Here is a 20883-nt window from a genome sequence, read left to right as displayed (position 1 = left end):
AGAGAAAGCAGAATAAAAGTCATTGTTAATATTTTGGGAGATGCCTCCTAGGCTACTGTCACACGTGTTTCATATAAACAAATATGCGCACACTCGTGACTGGCCATCTGCAGTTGCCTGGACAGGCCTGTCATACCATCTCTGTGCTGTGGCCCAATAAAGCCGCCCTTCAGGGTCTGGGTTCCTGACCCACTGCTATCAGGCCCAGCTGATGCCCCTGATCCTGGTTCTACTTTGGCAAGGGTCAACTCCCACACATCCTCTTGGACTCTGAAGTGAAGTACTTCCTACTGTTCTAACTGACATGATGTATGAGTGTGCCTGTTTTACTAGAGATTGAACCCAGGGGCATTCAACCTCCAAACTACACCCCTGGACCAATTTCATTTTTTATTCTGAAACAGGGTCTCACTAGGTTAACGAGAGTCTCACTATTTGCTGAGGCTGTACTCAAACCTGTGATCCTCCTGTCTCAGCCTCTTAAGTACTAGGATTACAGGCATGTGCCACCATGCCTGGCCCTTTAACAGACACTTTAACCAAAGACCTTTGATGTCTGCCTGACTTCTTTGGTCCCAGATCCACTGAAGTTGGCTGTCAAAGATGATAGCGCTCCAAGTATATTTCTTTTTCTTTGCGTGTGTGTGTGTGTGGTGCTGGGGATTGTACCCAAAAGCATTCTACTTTCAAGCTATATCCCCAGCCCTATTTTATTTTTTATTGGGAAACAGGGTTTCTTTAAGTTGCTGAGAGCCTCTCCAAGTTGCTAAGGCTGTCCTGGAACCTACAATCCCCTGTCTCAATCTTCCAAGTGCTGGGATTAAAGGTGTGCACCACCACGCCTGGCTCAATACAGAGGGACATGTGCTGAACCCTCTGTGCTGTCTCTTACTGGCTGCGTGACCTAGAACAAGAACTTCTCTAAGCTTAAAGTACCTTATTTGTGTAACTGGGTTGACTACTGTTTACTTTACAGAATATTATATGAATAAAATGAAATGCTGCCTGTACTATAGGCTAGCTCAAGATTGGCTGTGAGAACACCTGATCCTCCCCTTTAATTTGCTGGCACTTGTCTATGATCTCTTAGACAATCATAATGTACACGACTGAGCCTGGCGTGGTGGCGCACACTTGTAATCCCAATACTTGGGAGGCTAAGACAGGAGGATCACAGGTTTGCAGCCAGTGTCAACAACCTCATGAAGCCCTCTGCAATTTAGTGAGACCCTATTTCAAAATAAAAAATAAAATCAGGTTGGGGGGTGTAGCTTAGAGGCAGAATGCCCCTGAGTTCAAACAAGCAAACATAACAAACAAACAAACATTAATAATCACGCTGGGGGTATGCTTGGAAGTAGAATGCTTCTGAGTTCAATCCCCAATACCACAGATACACACAAAAAGTTACTACTTCTCAGTTCTACTATTACCTAGTAACTAATGTAAAAGCCTTAATGTTCAATTTCCTTACTATATATATATATTTTTTGGTGGTACTAGGGATGGAACCCAGGGGCCTTCTACCTCAGGCTACATTCCCAGACCTATTTTATACTTAATTTGGAAACAGGGAGGCTGGCTTCGAAGCTGCGTGAATCCTCTCCTGTCTCAGCCTCCCAAGCGCGGAGATTACAAGCGTGCGCCACCACGCCTGGCTCTCAATTTCCTTACTATTTATTAACCCCTGACTATGTCCAACAGTGAAATTAGTTATGCTACTGTGAAATATATATTTGGTGTTCCTCTCAGTTTCCTGACATACAGCTCCTAAAGCCCTTGTAATATCCAAAGCGATGGCTATCTTTTGTATGCTGATGAGATGACTGATGGCCAGGGACCCTAGAGGTTTTTGGATGGGCAAAGACCAAGGCATGATTAAAGGATTGGGCCCTTTGGCCCTAAGTCATAACCTTGGGAACTAGAAAGGGCTGAAGGCTAAGCTGGTCACCAAAGCCACAGATACAATCAACCATGCCTACTTAATGAACTTCCATAAAACCCCCAAAGGACAGGGTTTGATGAATTTCTGGAAAGACAGACACATGACAGTTAATGGAGAAGGCACAGAAGCTCTGTGCCCCATGTTTACCCTGATGTATCTCCTTGACTACTCATCTGTATCCTTTGTAACCTCCATTAGAATAAACCAGAAAATCAAGTAAAGTTTTTCCCTGAGTTCTATGAGCCACTCTAGCAAATTAATCTAGCCCCAGGAGGGTTTGGGGGGAACCCCCAATTTATGACTGGGTGATGACCTACTGCTTGTGACCTGCATCGGCAGTAGGGGTGGGAAAGTCTTGTGAAACGGAGCCCTAAATTAGTGGGCTCTGACACTATCTCCGGGTGGACAGTCAGAATTGAGTTGAATGGGAGGAGCCCCAGCTGGTTTCTACTCAAGAACTTCTGGGTGTACAGACAAATGCTCCCACACATGTGGCATAAAAAGTGCTGCGTGAAGCGGAGTGTGAGTACGATAAACATGTTAGCTTTGGGTTTTTTCCCCTAATTTTATATTAGTAAATTTCTTTTTCCTACCCTTCTTCTTTATTCTTTCTCCTTTATATATGTCTTTATTATTTATTTTGGGGTGTTTCAAATGGCATTGTTTGATACTCTATTTTTGGGTTTTGGGGGGGTCTGGAGATGGAACCCAGGGGGGCATTTGACCTCCAAGCCTCACCCCCAGCCCTATTTATTCTTTATTTTGAAACAGTCTCACCAAGTTGCAGAGGGCCTCACTAAGTAGCTGAGGCTGTCCGCGAACCGTGATCCTCCAGTCTCAGCCTCCTGAATGCTGGGATTACAAGTGTGTGCCACCACGCCTGGCTCTGATACTCTATTTTCTAGTATTAATGATAAACAATTTACATTCCTTTTCATATTCTTTCTCCTACCTACTTTCGTCAGTTATGTTTTTTGAATAAAATCTACATTTTATTTTCCCATCATAATTTTCCAAAAATGCTTCAGTTTTAGTTCAGAGACGCAGCTCTATGCTGACTGCCAGCCCCTTTGCTGTGGTCTTTTCAGTCCTATCTTGCTTGGCTGAAATATGCCCTCTGGTTTCTTCAGAAGCTCTTTAAGAACCTATGTCCTGTATTTGCATATCCAAAATGTTTGTTGCCCTTATACTTGAATCACAAGATCAAAGGGATTGTTTTTTAATTGAGTATTGTTTTAGTAAGTACTGCTTTACTTTTTTCCGCTGTGGAGAAATCCAAGACCAGCCTGCAGCCTGCCTTTTCACCGTTATTTGTGCCTGGCTGCCAAAGAATTTTGTTCTTTGGGTATTTATTTAATTATTTATTATCATTATTACTATTTTGTGGTACTGGGGATTGAACCCAGGGGCATTCTACCTCTGAGCTATACCTCCAGTCCTATTTTTTATCCATTTTTTTGAAACGCGGAGGGCCTCACTAAGTAGCTGAGGCTGGCTGCGAACCTCCAGTCTCAGCCTTCTTATTTACTTATTTAGGCAGAGTGTCTAATAACCTTACCAGAATATATCTCGGTATTGACCATTCTGGGTCAGTTTTCTCTGAGTCATGTTTTTCTTTTACATATAGATTTAAACTTTATGTTATTCTATGTATTCAAAAATACAATTTTTGAAATGTGTCTTTCCTTTAATTATCTTATTTCCTCATTGTCCCCACTGGAGCATGAACTACACCTACACGCCCCCACGGTCTCTAAATACTGCTCCTCGTGCCAGGCACGGAGGGACAAGCTTGCAATCCTCGAACTTGGAAAGCTGAGATAGGAGGATTGCAGATTTAAGGCCAGCCTGAAAAACCTAACAACCCTCATCACACTAGTGAGACCCTGCTTGAAAGAAGAAAGAAAGAAAGAAAGAAAGAAAGAAAGAAAGAAAGAAAGAAAGAAAGGCAGGCTGGGGTGTAGATCAGGTATAGAACGCCCCTGGGTTCAATCCCCAGTACCAACAAAGGTTAAAAAAAATGTATATATGTATACACACACACACACACACACACACACACACACACACACACATATAGCAGCTAGCTGTTTTAAAATAATAAAATATGTAACTACTTTAAAATATATTCATCCTAAAATGAAATAAAATTTCATTTCAAAACTGTGTGTGTGTGTGTGTGTGTGTGTGTGTGTGTGTGTGTGTATGTATCAGCTAATTGCTTGTTTTTGTTTTGTTTTGGTACGGGAATTGAATCCAGAGGCATTCTACCTCCAACTTATATCCCCAACCCTATTTTATTTCTTATTTGGAAACAGGGTCTCTCTAGGTTCATGAGTCTCACACTACTTGCTAAGGCTGTCCTAGAACCTGCGATCCTCTTGTCTCAGCCTCCCAAGTGCTGGGATTACAGGTGTGTACTACCAAACCTGACTCATAGCTACTTATTTTAAAACAATGAAATAATGAATTACTTTTTAAAATTACTGCTCATTACAAAAAATGACAGTAAACACATTCTATTCTACCCTATTTAAAATGAGTAGTACAGAAAAGCCGGGCGTGGTGGCGCACGCTTGTCATCCCCGCGCTTGGGAGGTGGAGACAAGAGGATCGCGCAGGTTCGAAGCCAGTCGCGCTGGCTTAAGAGACCCTGTATAAAAAAGTATAAAATAGGTCTGGGAGTGTAGCCCGGAGGTAGAAGGTCTTCCAGGAACCCCAGTACCACCAAAATAATAATAATAATAATAATAATAATAATAATAATAATAATAATAATAATAATAAATAAAAATAAATAAAAAATAAAATGAGTAGTACAAAATTAAAGTGACACATGACAGGTTCAGCAGGTAAACCTTGACCAATTGGCAAGTCCTCGATAGTGCATACGTCCGTTCATGCCCACCGGGAGACACCAATGAGCTGCTGAGCCAGAGCACCTTCTCTTAGAGCTTTAGTTTTTGTTATTGCTTCTCAAATTCCTCCCCCACCCTGAAAATTCTTTTCAAAGTTCATAAAAAACAATGTCTGGGGAGTTGGCAAATTACAGACCATGGGCAGGACACACATTGTTGTAAACAAGGTTTCCTAGGAACACAGGCACACCAATTTGTTTAGGCAGTGTCCTGGGATGCTTTCATGCTGCAGTGGTATTGCTAAGCTGTCGCAACAGAGACTGGAATGGAAAAAGCAGCCCAAAATTACCATCTGGTCTCTCCCAGACAAGTCTGCCGCCACTGCTCTAGTCCTTGGTTCTTTTAGGCCAAACCCCTCTATCTACCTTCAAAAAAGACACCTGCTAGCTGAGCGTGGTGGTGCAGGCTTGTAATCCCAGCATTTGGGAGGATGGAATTATGGATTTGGGAGGAAGATCGGGGTCAGCGTCAGCTACTACTTAGTGAAGCCCTTTGCAACTCAGTGAGATTCTGTTTCAAAATAAAGAATAAAAATAGGGCTGGGGGTGTAGCTTGGAGGCAGAATGCCCCTAGCTTCCACCCCCACTACTGAGGAAAAGACACCTGCTACAACACTTTACAAAAGTCCAGCCCAACAGACAAATGTTTAAGTGAAACTTTAAACTCCGGCTCAGGTAGGAGGCATTGGTTTCTGCCTCAGGTGAAATTTCCTCAGAGAAAAAGAGGTATTATCACTTTCCCAAGCTCCCTTCTACCCCCAAAGTTCAAGACAAAAATCTAGGAAAAAAAGACTCTTTGACTAAAGCAAACTAAAATACACCTTGTGTTTCTCCATATTAAATAACTTTAGTAGATAACTGAGCTGGCTATAATATTTATAAGCTAAATACTATCTGGCTCCTTACTTCTGAAAGCAAATTCTCCAGAGACACAGGATCCATCTTGCTGTAGACATTCCACAGATTCAAGCTCACATCTTGCAACTGCAACAAAGGACAAAAACATACAATAGTTATGCCAATATCATTAAGACAACTGGGGAAGAAAAATAATTAGAATTATTTTCTGATGCTCAGAAATTACTATCTTGGTATAAACTTGGTGAGATTCAAATAATAAATCAAATTTGTATAAATTATAATGTATACATATTAATAAATGCCTTCCCATTCAAGGAAACTTTTTTTTTTTTTTGTACTACCAGGGCTAGAACCCAGGGCATTCCACCTCTAAATTCCACTCTCAGCCCAATTTTTTTTTTTTTTTTTTGCGGGTCTGGGGATGGCCCCAGAGGCATTAGACCTCTGAGCTACACCCCTTGCCCTATTTTTTATTCTTTTTTTGAAACAGGGTCTCACTAAGTTGCAGAAGGCCTCACTAAATAGCTGAGGCTGTCCGCGAACCGCGATCCTCTGGTCTCAGCCTCCCTAATGCTGGGATTACAAGCGTGCGCCACCACATCTGGCTCAGCCCAATTTTTTATTCTTTATTTTGAAACAGGGTCTCATTAAGTTATGAAAGGCCTCACAAGTTGCTGAGGCTGGCCGCAAACTGTGATCCTTTTGTCTCAACCTCCCAAATACTGGGATTACAAGTGTGCACCATCATGCCTCGCAAGGGGTCGAACCCAGGGGTATTCTACCTCTGAGCTATACCCCCAGCCCTACTTCTTTCTTTCTTTCTTTCCTTCTTTCTTTCTTTCTTTCTTCCTTCCTTGAATTTTTTTTTTTTTTTTTTGGCAGTACTGGGGATGGAACCCAGGGGCATTCTACCTCTGAGCTACACCCCCCCAGCCCTATTTTTTATTCTTTTTTTTTTTTTGGTGGTACTGAGGATGGAACCCAGGGAACTTCTACCTCTGGGCTACACTCCCAGACCTATTTTATATTTTATTTGGAAACAGGGTCTCTTAAACCAGGCGAGGCTGGCTTCGAACCTGCGCGATCCTCCTGTCTCAGCCTCCCAAGTGCTGGGATTACAAGCGTGCGCCACCACACCCTGCTCTCACCCTGCTCTATTTTTTATTCTTTATTTTGAAACAGGGTCTCACTGAGTTGCAGAGAGCCTCACTAAGTCATTGAGGCTGGCTGAGAACCGCGATCCTCCTGTCTCTGCCTCCCAAATGCTGGGATTACAAGTGTGCACCACCACACCTGGCCCTTTATTCTTTTTTTTTTTTTAAACCGGTCTCACTAAGTTGTGGAAGGCCTCATTAAGTAGCTGAAGTTGGCCACAAACCTGCGATTCTCCTATCTCAGCCTCCCAAGTACTAAAGAAACTTTTTTTTTTTTTGGTGGTAATGGGGGTGGAACCCAGAGGCTTTCTACCTCTGGGTTATACTCCCAGGCCTATTTTATATTTTATTTGGAAACAGGGTCTCACTAAGTTGCTGAGCCTCATTAAGTAGCAGAGGCTAGCTTTGAACCTGTGAGATCCTCCTGTCTCAGTCCCCCAAGCGCTAGGATTACAAGTGTGCGCCACCAATCCGGACTTAAAAAAACAATTTTATTTTTTTGGTGGTACTCAGGGTGGAACCAGGGGCTTTTCTATCTCCGGGCTATACTCACAGACCTATTTTATATATTATTTGGAAACAGGGTCTCACTAAGTTGCTGAGAGCTTCATGAAGTAGCTGAGGCTGGCTTCGAACCTGCGCGATCCTCCTGTCTCTGCCTCCCAAGCGCGGGGATTACAAGTGTGCACCACCACGCCCGGCTAAAGGAAACCATTTTTAATCCAGAACTTTAGGTTCATCCTTTGATTATCGTCAGTGATTATACATATTCATATAAACATATATGCATGTATAGACATGTATGCTATGTAGTTTTTGTCTTTGTTGTTTTTTTCCCCCTGGTACTGGTGATGGAACCCAGGGGCATTATAGCTCTGAGCTACACCCCAGCCCTAGTTTTTAGTCTTTTTATTTTTAAACGGGGTCTCAATGAGTTCTGAAAGGCCTTGCTGAGTAGCTGAGTCTGTCTGCGAGCCAAAATCTGGTCTCTGTCTCTCGAATGCTGGTATTACAAGCGTGCACCACCATGCCCTGCTTGGTTCATGGTTTAAAAAAATTAAACTATAAGCCAGGCGTGTTGGCTCACGCTTCTATTCCCAGTGCTTGGGAGTCTGAGACAGGAGGATCACAAAAGTTCGAAGCCAGAGACTTCCGGGAAGATGGCGACCGAGAAAAGCGGGGCTTAAGAGTCCCGCTAACAACCAATCTCCATTACCACAAAAAGAGCGCCTTTCATAGCCAGAAAACACCATCACCAGAAAAACAAAAAAACCACCAACTCCAGAGAGAAAGCGGACTGAGAACAGAGCTCAGGGCCACAGAGGAGACACACGCGCCCGAGGACGCGGCAGCAGCGCCATACTGCCGGCGGCAGCGGCGAACTCAGCGGACGGCTACAGCAAGCCGAGGTGAGCCGATGCGGAACAGCCAGGCGGGATCTTTCCGCGCAGACAGCATTTAAAGCTCCCAGTGGCTGAGCTCAGCACACGCTGCAGGGATTCAGAGTGGAAATCAAAACCAGAGAAGAAAAAATACGCCAGCCTCATGGCCGAGGGCGTGGCAGAGGCGCCATATTGCCACCGGCGGCGGCAGCAGCAGTGAATTCACCGAGTCCAGTACAGCTACATCTACGTACTCAAGAACAGTGAGTCAAATTGCGGGCCACAGAGGAGAAATCCCAGTATTGTGCCTCCTGGGACTTGACCCAGTGAGGGAGTGGTGGTGGCAGAGATATCACGCCATAGGAGAGCGTGCAACCTGGCACCCCCCATAGTTTAAAGCAGCCTCTATCGACTCCCTGGGTCGGAGACTCTGTGATACAACCCAGTAAAGGAGTAGTAGGGTCTGAGATAATACAGACTCGAGATCCAGAGCACCTTAAGTGAAGCCATAGTGACCCAAGGGAAGAACCCAGAGAAGGCACAAACCTCCGAAATCATGAGAAAGAGGAATAACACTGAAGTAATGAATGTGCACAACCCCACAACATCAGAACCTGATAAAACAGAAAATCAGAGATTTCTAGAAGATCAAATCAGGAAAATAACTGTAGAAATAATAGAGGTGCTTCGAAAAGAACTCAGAGAGAGCCAAAAAGAGATAAAGGATGCAATTAATGAAGTAAAGGCCTCAATTCAAAGCACAAACAACCGATTAGACCACATGGAGAACAGAATCTCGCTCTTAGAAGATGAGCAATCCAAAAATGAATGCATAGTTTCTAATCTAGAAAAAGATATCCAACAGCAGGAATCTGACATTGAAGAAATATGGGCCCATCTTAAGAGAGCTAACCTAAGAATAATTGGAATAGAGGAGGGAAAAGAAAGTGATACCAAAGGGATCAACAATCTCTTCAAGGAAGTAATAGCAGAAAATTTTCCAAATATAGAGCAAGAGGTTGATACACAGATCCAGGAAACTTATAGAACTCCCTTTAGACAGGATCGGAGAAGAGGATCCCCACGCCATATAATTGTCAAAATGACCAATGTGGAAGCCAAGCAGAGAATCTTAAAGGCAACAAAAACAAAGGGCCAAGTGACATTCAGAGGCAAACCAATTAGAATCACTCCAGACTTCCCAAACCAAGTCATGAGAGCCAGAAGGGCTTGGAGTAACATATTCCAAACTCTGAAAGAAAACAACTTCCAGCCAAAAATTTCCTACCCAGCAAAACTTTCTATCAAATTAGATGGAGAAATAAGAAGCTTCCATGACAAACAGAAACTGAAGGAATTTATGTCTTCAAAACCAGCGCTAGAGAAAATACTCAAAGAGATTAACTACAAAGAAGAAATAGGTAACACTCACCAGAACCAGAGAAACAAGATTTTCCATCCAACAGACAACTAAGATTGGTTATCTGTGGAGATTCATTATTTATGTTAGTCTTTTACCTATCTCTAAATTGTATTGTTTGCCTTTATTGTTGTTAATTTTTAGGATTTCTAGTTGGAATATTAATATACCTTCAGATATAGCATTTGGAAATATTTTATCCAATTCTATTAGTAACTTTTAACTCTGTTTACATTGTCTTTGGATATACAATATTTTCTTTTATTTTTTAGGGAGTTTGTATATTCTTCTGTTGCCTGTGCCATTGAAATCATATCCAAGAAATCACTGCCAATTTCAATGTTGTGAGGTTTTATGACCCAGATTTTCTCCTAAAAGTTTATAGTCTTAAGATTTATATTTAGGTCTTTTATCTAGTTTGAGTTAATACTTGTATGTGGGATTAGGTAAGGGTCCAATTTTATTCTTTTCCATGTAATTATTATTTTTCAACCATATTTAGTTAAAAGATTATTATTTCCACCACCAAATCTTCGTGGAAACCTTGTCAAAAATAACTTGATAATATAGGGAAGAAGTTAGCTCTAGGCTTGTATTTAACTCCAATGGTCTATATATCTGCCTTTAGAACAGTACTACACTGTTTCAATTATTGTAGCTTTATATGGTTTGAAATCAGAAAATATACATCTTCTAGCTTTGTTTTTGCTTCGAGATTGTTTTGGGTATCTAGAGTCCATATTCCATATCAGGATAGATTTTTTTCTGAAAAATAAATATATGATAGTTTCACCTAAAAAAAAGAAAAAAATATTCTCTGGTAAGAAAGAAAGCAAAAAGAAATATTGAAATGTTATCTTTAAGTCATCAAAAGCTTGGTATCAGACAAATGAAACTGTTATGTGAGATTTTCATTTTTAATTTTGGATAAATTGCTATAATACTAGATGTCAACCACTAAGCCAAGCATGGGAGGGAGGGATGGGGAGAGAATGGGGTGGGGATCGGGTGGGGGCTGACTGGGCGATGTGTGCATGTATGTCTACAAAAGTTTGTATCCCACTATGATGTATGAATACAGTGCACCAATAAAATAAAATTAAAAAAAAAAAAAAAGTTCGAAGCCAGCCTCAGCTAGAGAGGCTCTCAGCAACTCAATGAGACCCTGTTTCCAAATAAAGTATAAAATAGGTCTGGGAGTATAACCTGGAGGTAGAAAAGCCCCTGGGTTTCACTCCCAGTAACACACACACACACACACACACACACACACACACACACACACAATCAAACTATAAAAGGCTTGCAATGAAAAATTTTAATTCATAGTCTCACCTTTCACAAATCCCCATCAATCTCATTCCTCAGAAGCAACCACTTAGAGCTCTTAACTTTTTTTGTATCTAACTCTCTATTTTTATATGTCTGTATCTTATCAATTTAGAAATTAAATATTAGCTCATGCCGGGCGTGGTGGTGCATACTTGCAATCCCTGCATTTGAGAGGCTTAGACAGAAGGATCGCGGTTCGTGGACACCCCCAGCTACTTAGTGAGGTCACACACACTAGGTCTGTGACTGGGAATTTCCTCTAAGTTCTCTGTAAAAGGGAAACATAAAATAATAATACCTACATCAGAGGGTTGTTTTAAGAGCTGACTCAGTCGTTTCATTTAAAGTGCCTGCAGTAGTACCTGGTATGTAGCAGGCCGGCACCCCATAAATACCTAGTTCATATAACTAATTACAGATAAAAATAATCATAGCCGGGTGTGGTGGCGCACACTTGTATCCCAGTACTTGGGAGGCTGAGACAGGAGGATTGCAAGTTCGTGGCCAGGCTCAGCAACTTTGTAAGGCCCTCACCATGTAGTCAGACTCAGTTCCAAAAATAAATAATAAATAAATAGGACAGGAATTGACCCTTTATCTTGCTGTTGCTGCTGCTGCTGCTTTTTATTTTTGTGGTTCTGGGAATCAAAACTCTGGAGCATTCTACCTCTGAGCTACATTCTAAGCCATATTTTATTTTTTTTATTTTAGAAACAGGGTCTCACTAGGTTGATGAGTCTCATTACTGGCTGAGGTCATCCTTGAACCTGCAATCCTCCTGTTTCAGCCTCCCAAGTACTGAGAATACAAGTATGTGCCACCACATCTGGCTTTTATTTTTGTTTTGAAACAAGGTCTCACTAGGTTGATGAGAGCTTCACTATTTGCTGAGGCTGTCCTTGAACCTGTGATCCTCCTGTTTCAGCCTCCCAAATACTGGGATTACAGGTGTGCGGGACCACACTCGCTTCTGTCTTGCAACTAAAGATCTCACTTAGGGCTTGGGGTGTAGCTCAATGGTGGAGCACTTACCTACCATGCATGATGCCCTGAATTCAATCACCAGTACCTCAAAAATAAAATAGAGGTTCTCCTTACTCCCTCCCCCAAAGGACAACCTCATTTCTAGCATGCTAGCATCCCTCTCCCCACCTGGTGGGCAGGTCATTTCAGGGGCGCACACATGTGGTCATACTGACCTGGAAGGCCATCGTCCTTTCCAGTCTGTGCCCTAAATCACCCCTCTCCCAGACCCACTCATTAATTCACTTGCCAAATACTTTTATCAGTTATCTCCTAGATGCAAAAAGTACTGAAATAAAAGATACTGTTCTTACCATGAAAGCTATCCCTTCTATTTCCTCCAGTAGGCTGTACTTTATATAAAACTCTACACTATCCCTTCGTTGTTCTTAAACAGTCCTCAAATTATGTGGCTTTCTGATGTACAAATAACAATAAGGCTCTGTTTTTCTAGTCAGGAGAGTATAGTCCAGAGATCAGGAGTAGCAGGTGAGCCAGGAACCTATGGCAAATGTGTGGTAACAGGACAAGGAAAGCTGTAAGAGATGCCAGCCAAGGGTGCTATGGGTAGACAGTAAGAACAGTGACTCGAGTGCGGAAGGGGGTGGAGGGGAATTCCAAGAAGCGAGAACAGAACTCAGTTTTCCTCTTCAAGTCTTCTAACTTGTTCCACGCCCTTGGGAGTAAACTGCCAGTTTTCAAAGTGTTATAATAAGGCCCGCTCACTTTGTGGGCCCTGCATAAAACAGCCCAGTGACAGGTAAACCCCAAACATACTGCTTTTCATACTTACCTCATATTTCATGGTAAAAAATCCATCCCCTCCAATGCCCTCAAGTGCAAAGGCCTGTACAATTGGCCATTTCTCCACCACAAACATATCAAATATCTGCAAGTGACCTAGAGGGATCAAATGCAACAACACTGGATCAAATGCCATCCTGGACATAAAGGTCTAAGCCTGATCCAACATGGCTAGACAGGCATCATTCTCACAAGTTCACCAGGGTCTGACTTGGCAAAGTAGATTTCAAACAGATAAAATGGTCAGAGACAGAATCCAGAAATACAAAATGAGCCAGGCAAGCGGCTTGTGCCTGTAATCCCAATACTTGGAAAGCTAAGATGGGAGGATCACAGGTTTAAAGCCAGCCTCAGTAACTCAGAAATACATTAAAGAAAACCAAGAAAAATTCAAACCATAAACACGTTGCATTTTGGTTTTGCAATTAAGTGAAAATAATAAGTAAATAGTTGTCTATAACATGTGACTTACATCTTTTAGTGGGTATAATTATCAACAGACCCAAATTTAGCTTCTCTCCCTTAAAAAACATAGATAATTAACTTTCCCATGGTACTAAGTTAATTTTTTTCCTTTCTTGTGATCATACCTTCCGTGTGCAAGGCTCTTTTTTTCTCTACAATATAACCACTGCTAAACTTGATTTTCCCCTGTATTCTTTGTATCACTTTTGAACATGTCAGCCTATTTTCGAAGGGCTATCCAAATGACTATGTTTTATTCCTAAGAGGCCTGGCATTTACACTTTGTATAATAAGCACTACAGACTAGATGTCAATTATTCTAAATCTCCTATCAGTTCTACCCGAGCAGAAGCGGCTTGCTGTGTTCGTGTGGGAACTGCACAGTTATGAATATAAGCTCAAACATCAAAGCCCTCAAACGTTACTCTGCTTGACCCTTTGCTGTAGTAGAAATGGATCAGAGGGGCTTCCCACAAGGAAAGAAGCCGAGAGGTTCAGCCCCTGACATCCAGGCAAGGTTCTCAAATGGCTTGCTGCCAGACACTCACCTTGAGAGCTGTAAGGAATGCCAATGCGACTACAGTCTCGAACCATGTCCACAAAGCTGGAAATTTTAAATTCTTCTGCAGCTTCCTCATGTTCATACTAAAGAGGAAAATTAAAAGAAAAACAAGCTCTGAGGAGGCATCATGCTAAGGTCCATGTTTTCTCTGCATTTTATCAGGGTTGGCATTTACAGAGGAGTGCCTTGTACTCAAAGGGCAAGAGCCAAAGCCAAACTACTGGACTTTGGCTAGAAAGACTTGTTATTAGCCACGAGTGGCGGCATATGCCTTCAATCCCAGTATTTGGGAGGCTGAGACAGGAGTCACAGGTTTGAAGCCAGCCTCGGTAACTTAGGCTTTTAGAAACTTGGTGAGATCTTATTTCCAAATGAAAAATAAAATGGGCTGAAGATACAGCTCAAAGGTAGAATGCCCCTGGATTCAATTCCTGGCACAACCAAAAACAAAACACAGAAATCAAAAAGAAAGATTTGTTATTTCCTTAAATCATACACAAATATCAACTTCAAAATGGATCAGGAGACCTAAGGCAATACATAAAAATTATCCCTCCAAATCCTCTAAAATCTCAGGGTAGAAAGAAGTGTTCTTGACCAATATTGGGTCACAACTTTCATGAAATCCTAAACTTCAAATCCTAATTTTTTCCCCTTTTATATATTTTCATTAGCGCACTGTAGTCTCACATCATAGCGAGGATCATGTTCATGTTGACAACGGCATGTATTCACACAGCACTTGGTGCCCTCCCATGTCCCTCCCTCCCTATACCGAGTGTCCAGGCTGAGTCCAGCCAGACCCTTGACAACGTCCCAAACGGAAATAGAAACAGATGCCAAGAACCCCAAAGGCAGGACTGCCGTGGAGCTCACGAAGTTCTGAGGGCAGTGCCTGGCACCAGTCCACCAGCCCCAAGAGCCTGGCCTCGGCGGGGAGCAGCGCAGGGACAGCGCACGGTCCACAACCTACTCTAGGTCCCACTTCCAACAGCCCCTTTTGTCTCTTTCCAGCAAACAATTTATCTAAAAAGGCAGCTTCATAATGAAATGAGAAGCCTTCCATTTGAAACCAAAAACCATTTTTGCACAGCCATATTCTGCAAGTAGATTTTAGCGGCCTCCTGTTCCAGGCCAACACTTGCCTTTTAAACGTGCCTACCCTGTTTTTTCTTCTCACCTCATTTTCAGTCATGCAGTGAAAATGAAGATTTCTCCAATGTGCCACATAGGGTAAGAGATAATGATAGTTGATTGGATTACAGTACAGATGGACACTATCTGACTTAATCAGTATAATTACATCTGTAAGAAAACAAAATCAAAACAAGATTGTTAAGGCTTTTCTTTTAGACATTTCCTGCCCAGAAAATTTAAAACTTGGGACTGTCCAAGCTCAGTGGTAGAGTGCTTGCCCAGCATGCACAGGCCCTGGGTTTGATCCCCTGCACAGCAATAAAATAAAATAATTAAAAATACATTAAAAATTAGCCAGTTGTGGTGGTGCATACTTGAGGCTGAGACAGGGCTGCATAGGTTCGAAGCCAGCCTCAGCTACTTTGTGAGGCTCTCAGCAACTTAGTGAGACCATGCTTCCAAATAAAGTATAAAATAAGTCTGGGAGTATGGCCCAGAGGTAGAAAGCCCCTGGGTTCCACCCCCAGTACCACACACACAAAAAACCCACAACCAAACATTAAAAATTATGTAACAAAACTCTAAGCTGAACATTATAATTTAATTAAACTTTGTGCTTTAAGTAACTGTGGAACGCTCAGCCTTGACCCCATGCAAAGCTCCCACATGTGGTCCTCTAGGGGCAATGCAGATACAAACTAAATCGGGAGAACAGGCTTCATCTAATGACATATGGTGTTCTGCAAAGTTCAACACAGCTAAACCTGTGGTACTAAACTCAGCTGTGTACTTCAATGCACAGATAAGTAACAAATGGAAACTTCATGGCCCGAAGTCACAGCCAGGAGCACAGCAGCAACTACACAGCGAGTGTCCCCACCAGCACCAGCACCTAAAGCTCGGGCAGGGCGCAGGGGCCTGACCACAGCCTGTCAGCCTTGGGAAGGGACCCTGTAGATGAACTCATCACAGGAAGGGCTGGACGAAGGAAGTCGAGGGAAGTGGGAAGAGCTCTGAAAACACATCAGCAGGTCACACTCATCAACACTGGTGAGTCAAATAAACAAACAAATTCAAGAGTGGACACAAAACCAGGTGAACAGAGGAGCCATGGATGGAGCAGGAACAGTAAAGCAGTCTACCGCTGAGAATGAACATAGTCAGGCCTCCAAAGAAAAGCACGGGCTCCCCTCATGGCTCCTCTGAGGCCACTGCCACCAGACCTCTCCAACAAGGAGACACCCGGGTCTGCTGGCGGTGAGAAAGGAGACAGCAGAGAGTGCCCAAGGCCGCTGCAGGCTGGGGCAGTGCCAGCACAGCAGCACAGTGTGACACGCTGGCTTCATGAACGCTATTCTAAGCCCAACGAGCCCAGCTGACGACACAGCTGGGCAGCCTCCTGAAATAAAGCTCCAGTTTTCTTATGGCTCTCTGCATTCACACTGGCCAGCCGAGGCGGTACGAGGGAACACAACAGGAGCAGCCTCTTTGCGGCCAACTCTCGGGTAAACGCTAGCTAGGCCAAGGGTCACAAAGGGCAAGGGGGGCTCCCTTCAAGTCCCAGCAGGGGCCTTCCAAGCCACGCCCACAGAGCCCTGCCCAAGCCACCTGGAGACTACCAGCTGAGGACAGTTGGATGGCACTTAGAGACTGAGGCCTTCCTGTGTATGCGTTACACTCTAAGGTGTAACATACCTCAAAGAACTAGCATACAATAAAAATAATACAAGAGCGACTACACTAAATCTAATTAAGCATTCTTGGGATCTCAACAGACTCTGATGTCATCACTAAAAACACAAGTTTAAGCTGAGCATGGTGGTGCACACTTGTAATCCCAGGATTCGGGAGGCTGAGACAGGAGGATCTGGGTTCCCAGCCAGCCTCAGCTACTTAGTGAGGCCCTTTGCAACTCAGTGAGACCCTGTTTCAAAATAAAGAATAGAAATTAGGGCCGAGGGTGTTGCTTAGAGGTAGAATGCCCCTGAGTTCAATCCCCAGTACCACACACACACACACAAAACCCCCCACTCATCTGCTAAGTACCCAATTTTCCAAGTGACAGGATAAAGACAAAAACAAGCAAAAAAGTCCAACTTTTTTTTTTTGGTAGTACTGGGGCTGGAACCCAGAGGCTTGCTACCTCCTGGCTATGCTCCCAGATCTATTTTATATTTTATTTGGAAACAGGGTTTCACTAAGTTGCTGAGAGCCTCACTCAGTAGCTGAGGCTGGCTTTGAACGATGATCCTCCTGTCTCAGCCTCCCAAGCGCGGGGATTACAAGCATGCACCACCATGCCCGGCAAAAAAGTCCATCTTTGAGAATTAATTAATTAATTAATTTTATTTATTTATTTATTTATTTTTTGTGGTACTGGGGTGGAACCCAGAGGCTTTCTACCTCCGGGCTATGCTCCCAGACCTATTTTATGTTTTATTTGGGAACAGGGTCTCACTAAGTTGCTGAGAGCCTCACTAAGTAGCTGAAGCTGGCTTCGAACCTGTGTGATCCTCCTGTCTCAGCCTCCCAAGTACAGGGATTACAAGTGTATGCCACCACGCCCGGCCCCATCTTTGAGAATTTAATTAAAGTATTTTCTTGACGGATGTGGTGGCACACACATGTAATCCCAGAATTTGGGAGGTTGACACAGGAGAATCGCAATTTGGCGGTCAGCTTCAGCTACTTAGTGAGGCCCTCCACAACTTAGTGAGACCCTGTTTCAAAAAAAGAATAAGAAAATAAGGGATGGGGGTGTAACTTGTAGCGTAGCTCAGAGTTAGAATGCCCTTGAGTTCATCTCTGGTACTGCAAAAACAAACAAACAAACAAACAAACAAAGTATTTTCTTAATTTCAGTAGAATAATGGCCTCAGTAACTTTGGCTGCAGTAAAATGTGTGGCTGCTACAAGCTGCCAAGATTTAATTCTATCCAAATCAACAGAGGTGCTATATGGTATAAGGAAGAAATTTAAATCATAATCTGAAGCCAAATTTTATTTAAAAAGAGTTAATTTCTCTCAGATTTTTTTGTCCTTCTGAACAAAAAGGAGAGCTTTAATCTATAAGGATAAACACTACTAAGGGCTTTAAAACCCACAGAAGAGCCGGGTGTGGTGGCGAATGCTTGTAATCCCCGCGCTTGGGAGGCTGAGACAGGAGGATCGTGCAGGTTCGAAGCCAGCCTCAGCTGGCTTAAGAGACCCTGTTTCCAAATAAAATATAAAATAGGCCTGGGATTATAGCCTGGAGGTAGAAGGCCCTTGGGTTCCATTCCCAGTATCACCAAACACACACACACACACACACACACACACACACACACACACACACACACACAGAAGAATCTTCATATACTAGATCAGGGCTTCTCAACTTTGGCACTCCTAACAATTTAGATTAGATAATTCTTTGTTATTGGAAGTTGTCCTGTGCATTGTGGGATATTTAGCAACATCCCTGGCCTCTACCAACAGGATGCCAGGAGCATCCCCTGCCTGGCTGTGCAACCAGGAGCATCCCCTGCCCAGCTGTGACGACCAGGAGCATCCCCTGCCCAGCTGTGACAACCAAAAATGTCTTCAGACATTACTAAATGTCCCCAGGGAAAAGCTTCGCCCTGCTGGGAATCACTACACTCACACAAGGTCATTTTTCACATTAGAGTTTGCTTTCATGCCCTCCCAGCTGGCCCACAAGAGCTGTCTGTCTCTTGTCCAGGTTTATTTGTTCCTGTGTCTCTTGACCCAGCTGGCAGACAAGTCATGATGCCACTAAGTATGTGATAGCAGAGATAGCTCCTGGCAGCAGCCCTAAGCAGCATCAACACAGGCTGACTCTCAGAGCCAAGGCCAGGAGAATGTGAGCAGAGAGCCTGCACTGTAGTCATGGCCTCGCCATGAATTAAAGTCACAGAGAAACGCATGCCCAAAGACACGCGGACAGGGAGCTCTGCGCCTCAGCTGAAGACCCACATGAAGTCTTCCTTGTAGGAGTGGTGGCAGGCTCCTCCTTGCTTCAAACTAAAAGGGCTCTCACTCCCCAGCACATCATCTGAACCTTCAGTGTGGAGAGGCAGTGAGCAGTTGTGAAGGAGGCTAGACCTTGCCAAGAAGAGAGAAAGCCAAACACTGATGCTTTCTTCCTCACAGCTCATTTACCCAGTAAATATTTTCTGAAAAGAATTTGTTGCTAGTCTTTTATCCAACGGGTAACCAACAGGAGCATGTTTTTTGTGTGTGTGCAATACTGGGGATGGAACCAAGGGGCATTCTACCTCCAAGCTACACCCCCAGCCCAATTTTGGATTGTTTATTTTGAAACAGGGTCTCACTGAGTTGCAAGGGCCTTAATAAGTAGCTGAGGCTGTCTATGAACCACGGTCCTCCTGTAATCCCAAATGCTGGGATTACAAGTGTGCACCACCACGCCCGGCTAGGAGCATATTATTTATCAATAAGGAAGAAATGTTATGGAAGAATGTTATCTTTCACTATTAAAAGGCAAACAAAGCTGGCCATGGTGGTACACGCTTATAATACCAACATTCAGGAGGCTGAGACCAGAGGATTGTGGCTCGCGGACAGCCTCAGCTACTTAGTGAGGCCCTCTGCAACTTAGTGAGACCCTGCTTCAAACTAAAAAATAAGTGTAGCTCTGAGGTCGAATGCCCCTGGGTTCCATCCCCAGACCCACAAAGAAAAAAAAAAAAAAAGAAAAAAAGGCGAAAGCTTGCAACACATAATGGTACATGTTTATAATCCCAGCTACTGGAATGGCTGAGCTGGAAGAACCTGGGAGTTTGAGGCCAGCCTGAGTAATTTAGTAAGACCTGTCTTTAAAGAAAAAAAATTTACTGGGACTGTATTTTAAATTTGACTGAATTTTTCCATAAAAGTCCATGAAATAACAATCCAAAGACATAAACTGCCCACTCCATTTCTCGCACAGAATTTACCAATATGTAGCCAATGTGGTGGCCCACACTTGTAATCCCAGTACTTGGGAGGCTGAGCTAGGAGGAGTGCAGGTTCGCAGCCAGCCACAGCTACTTAGTGAGGCCCTCTGCAACTTAGTGAGACCTGTTTCAAAATAATGAATAAAATATAGGGCTGGGGGTGTAGCTCAGAGGTAGAGTGCCCCTGGGTTCAATCTCCTGTATTACATGCACACACAAAAAAAGAATTTACCAGTATAGAACTTACCATCTAGAACTTCTTCAGAAAATCCTGTTTTCTCAAAATCACTGATATTCTGGTTGTATAAACCAAAGAGAAGATAATTTGCCAGCTCTCTGCAGCCTTCATTGTATCTGCTATCAATTCCTGCAAAGCATAGAAAATTCTGATCTTATGTACTGCACTACTGGATGCAAATGAACCCTTATCACTTGCTTCTGATCAATAAACCCTGAGGGTCAAGGCAGCAGCATCAGATCAGTTTCGTGCCAGAAACTAAACAACTCTCTGTGAAAGAAATCGGTCTCGGCTTCAGGTGCCTTTATTTGGATCCCAACATCTATACAGCTGAGGCAATCAAAACAGTACAGATTACTGAAGCTGTTAATTCCTGAAAAGCAATTCTTGAGGATAAAAGGTACCAGATAATAGGCTCTAAGTTCCTCTATAGGTGATTAAAGACTGTGGAATACCTTTATAGTGTGTGTGTGTGTGGGGGGGAGGTGCTAGGGATTGAACCCAGGGGCAATCTGCCCCTGAACTACCCCCCTCCCAGCCCTATTTTTTAATTGTTTATTTTTAAACAAGATCTTGCTAAGTTGCTGAGGCTGGCTATGAACCTGCAATCCTCCTCTCTCAGCCTCCCAAGTGCTCAGATTACAAGTGTGTGCTACCACTTGAGACTTTGGAAGACCTTTAT

The 20883-nt window shown here is 43.2% G+C and overlaps 1 protein-coding gene across 1 annotated transcript in view; it reads right to left on the bottom strand.

The window, feature by feature from the left end:
* DNAAF9 (dynein axonemal assembly factor 9) overlaps positions 1 to 20883 on the bottom strand; it is a gene marked incomplete at both ends in the record, with an annotated part of 124811 nt that overhangs the window by 81051 nt on the left and 22877 nt on the right. Inside the window, 5 exons of the mRNA XM_080716014.1 lie at positions 5769 to 5846; positions 12828 to 12934; positions 13852 to 13948; positions 15046 to 15170; positions 20211 to 20330. Coding sequence (XP_080572140.1) covers positions 5769 to 5846; positions 12828 to 12934; positions 13852 to 13948; positions 15046 to 15170; positions 20211 to 20330 — 527 coding nt within the window. The remainder of the gene's footprint in view (positions 1 to 5768; positions 5847 to 12827; positions 12935 to 13851; positions 13949 to 15045; positions 15171 to 20210; positions 20331 to 20883) is intronic.

The sequence above is a fragment of the Muscardinus avellanarius genome (genome assembly GCF_963383645.1).
Source record: "Muscardinus avellanarius genome assembly, chromosome: 19".
Classification (NCBI taxonomy): domain Eukaryota; kingdom Metazoa; phylum Chordata; class Mammalia; order Rodentia; family Gliridae; genus Muscardinus; species Muscardinus avellanarius.
Note: the sequence above shows the minus strand (reverse complement) of the source record. Positions and strands in the feature narration are given on the sequence as shown.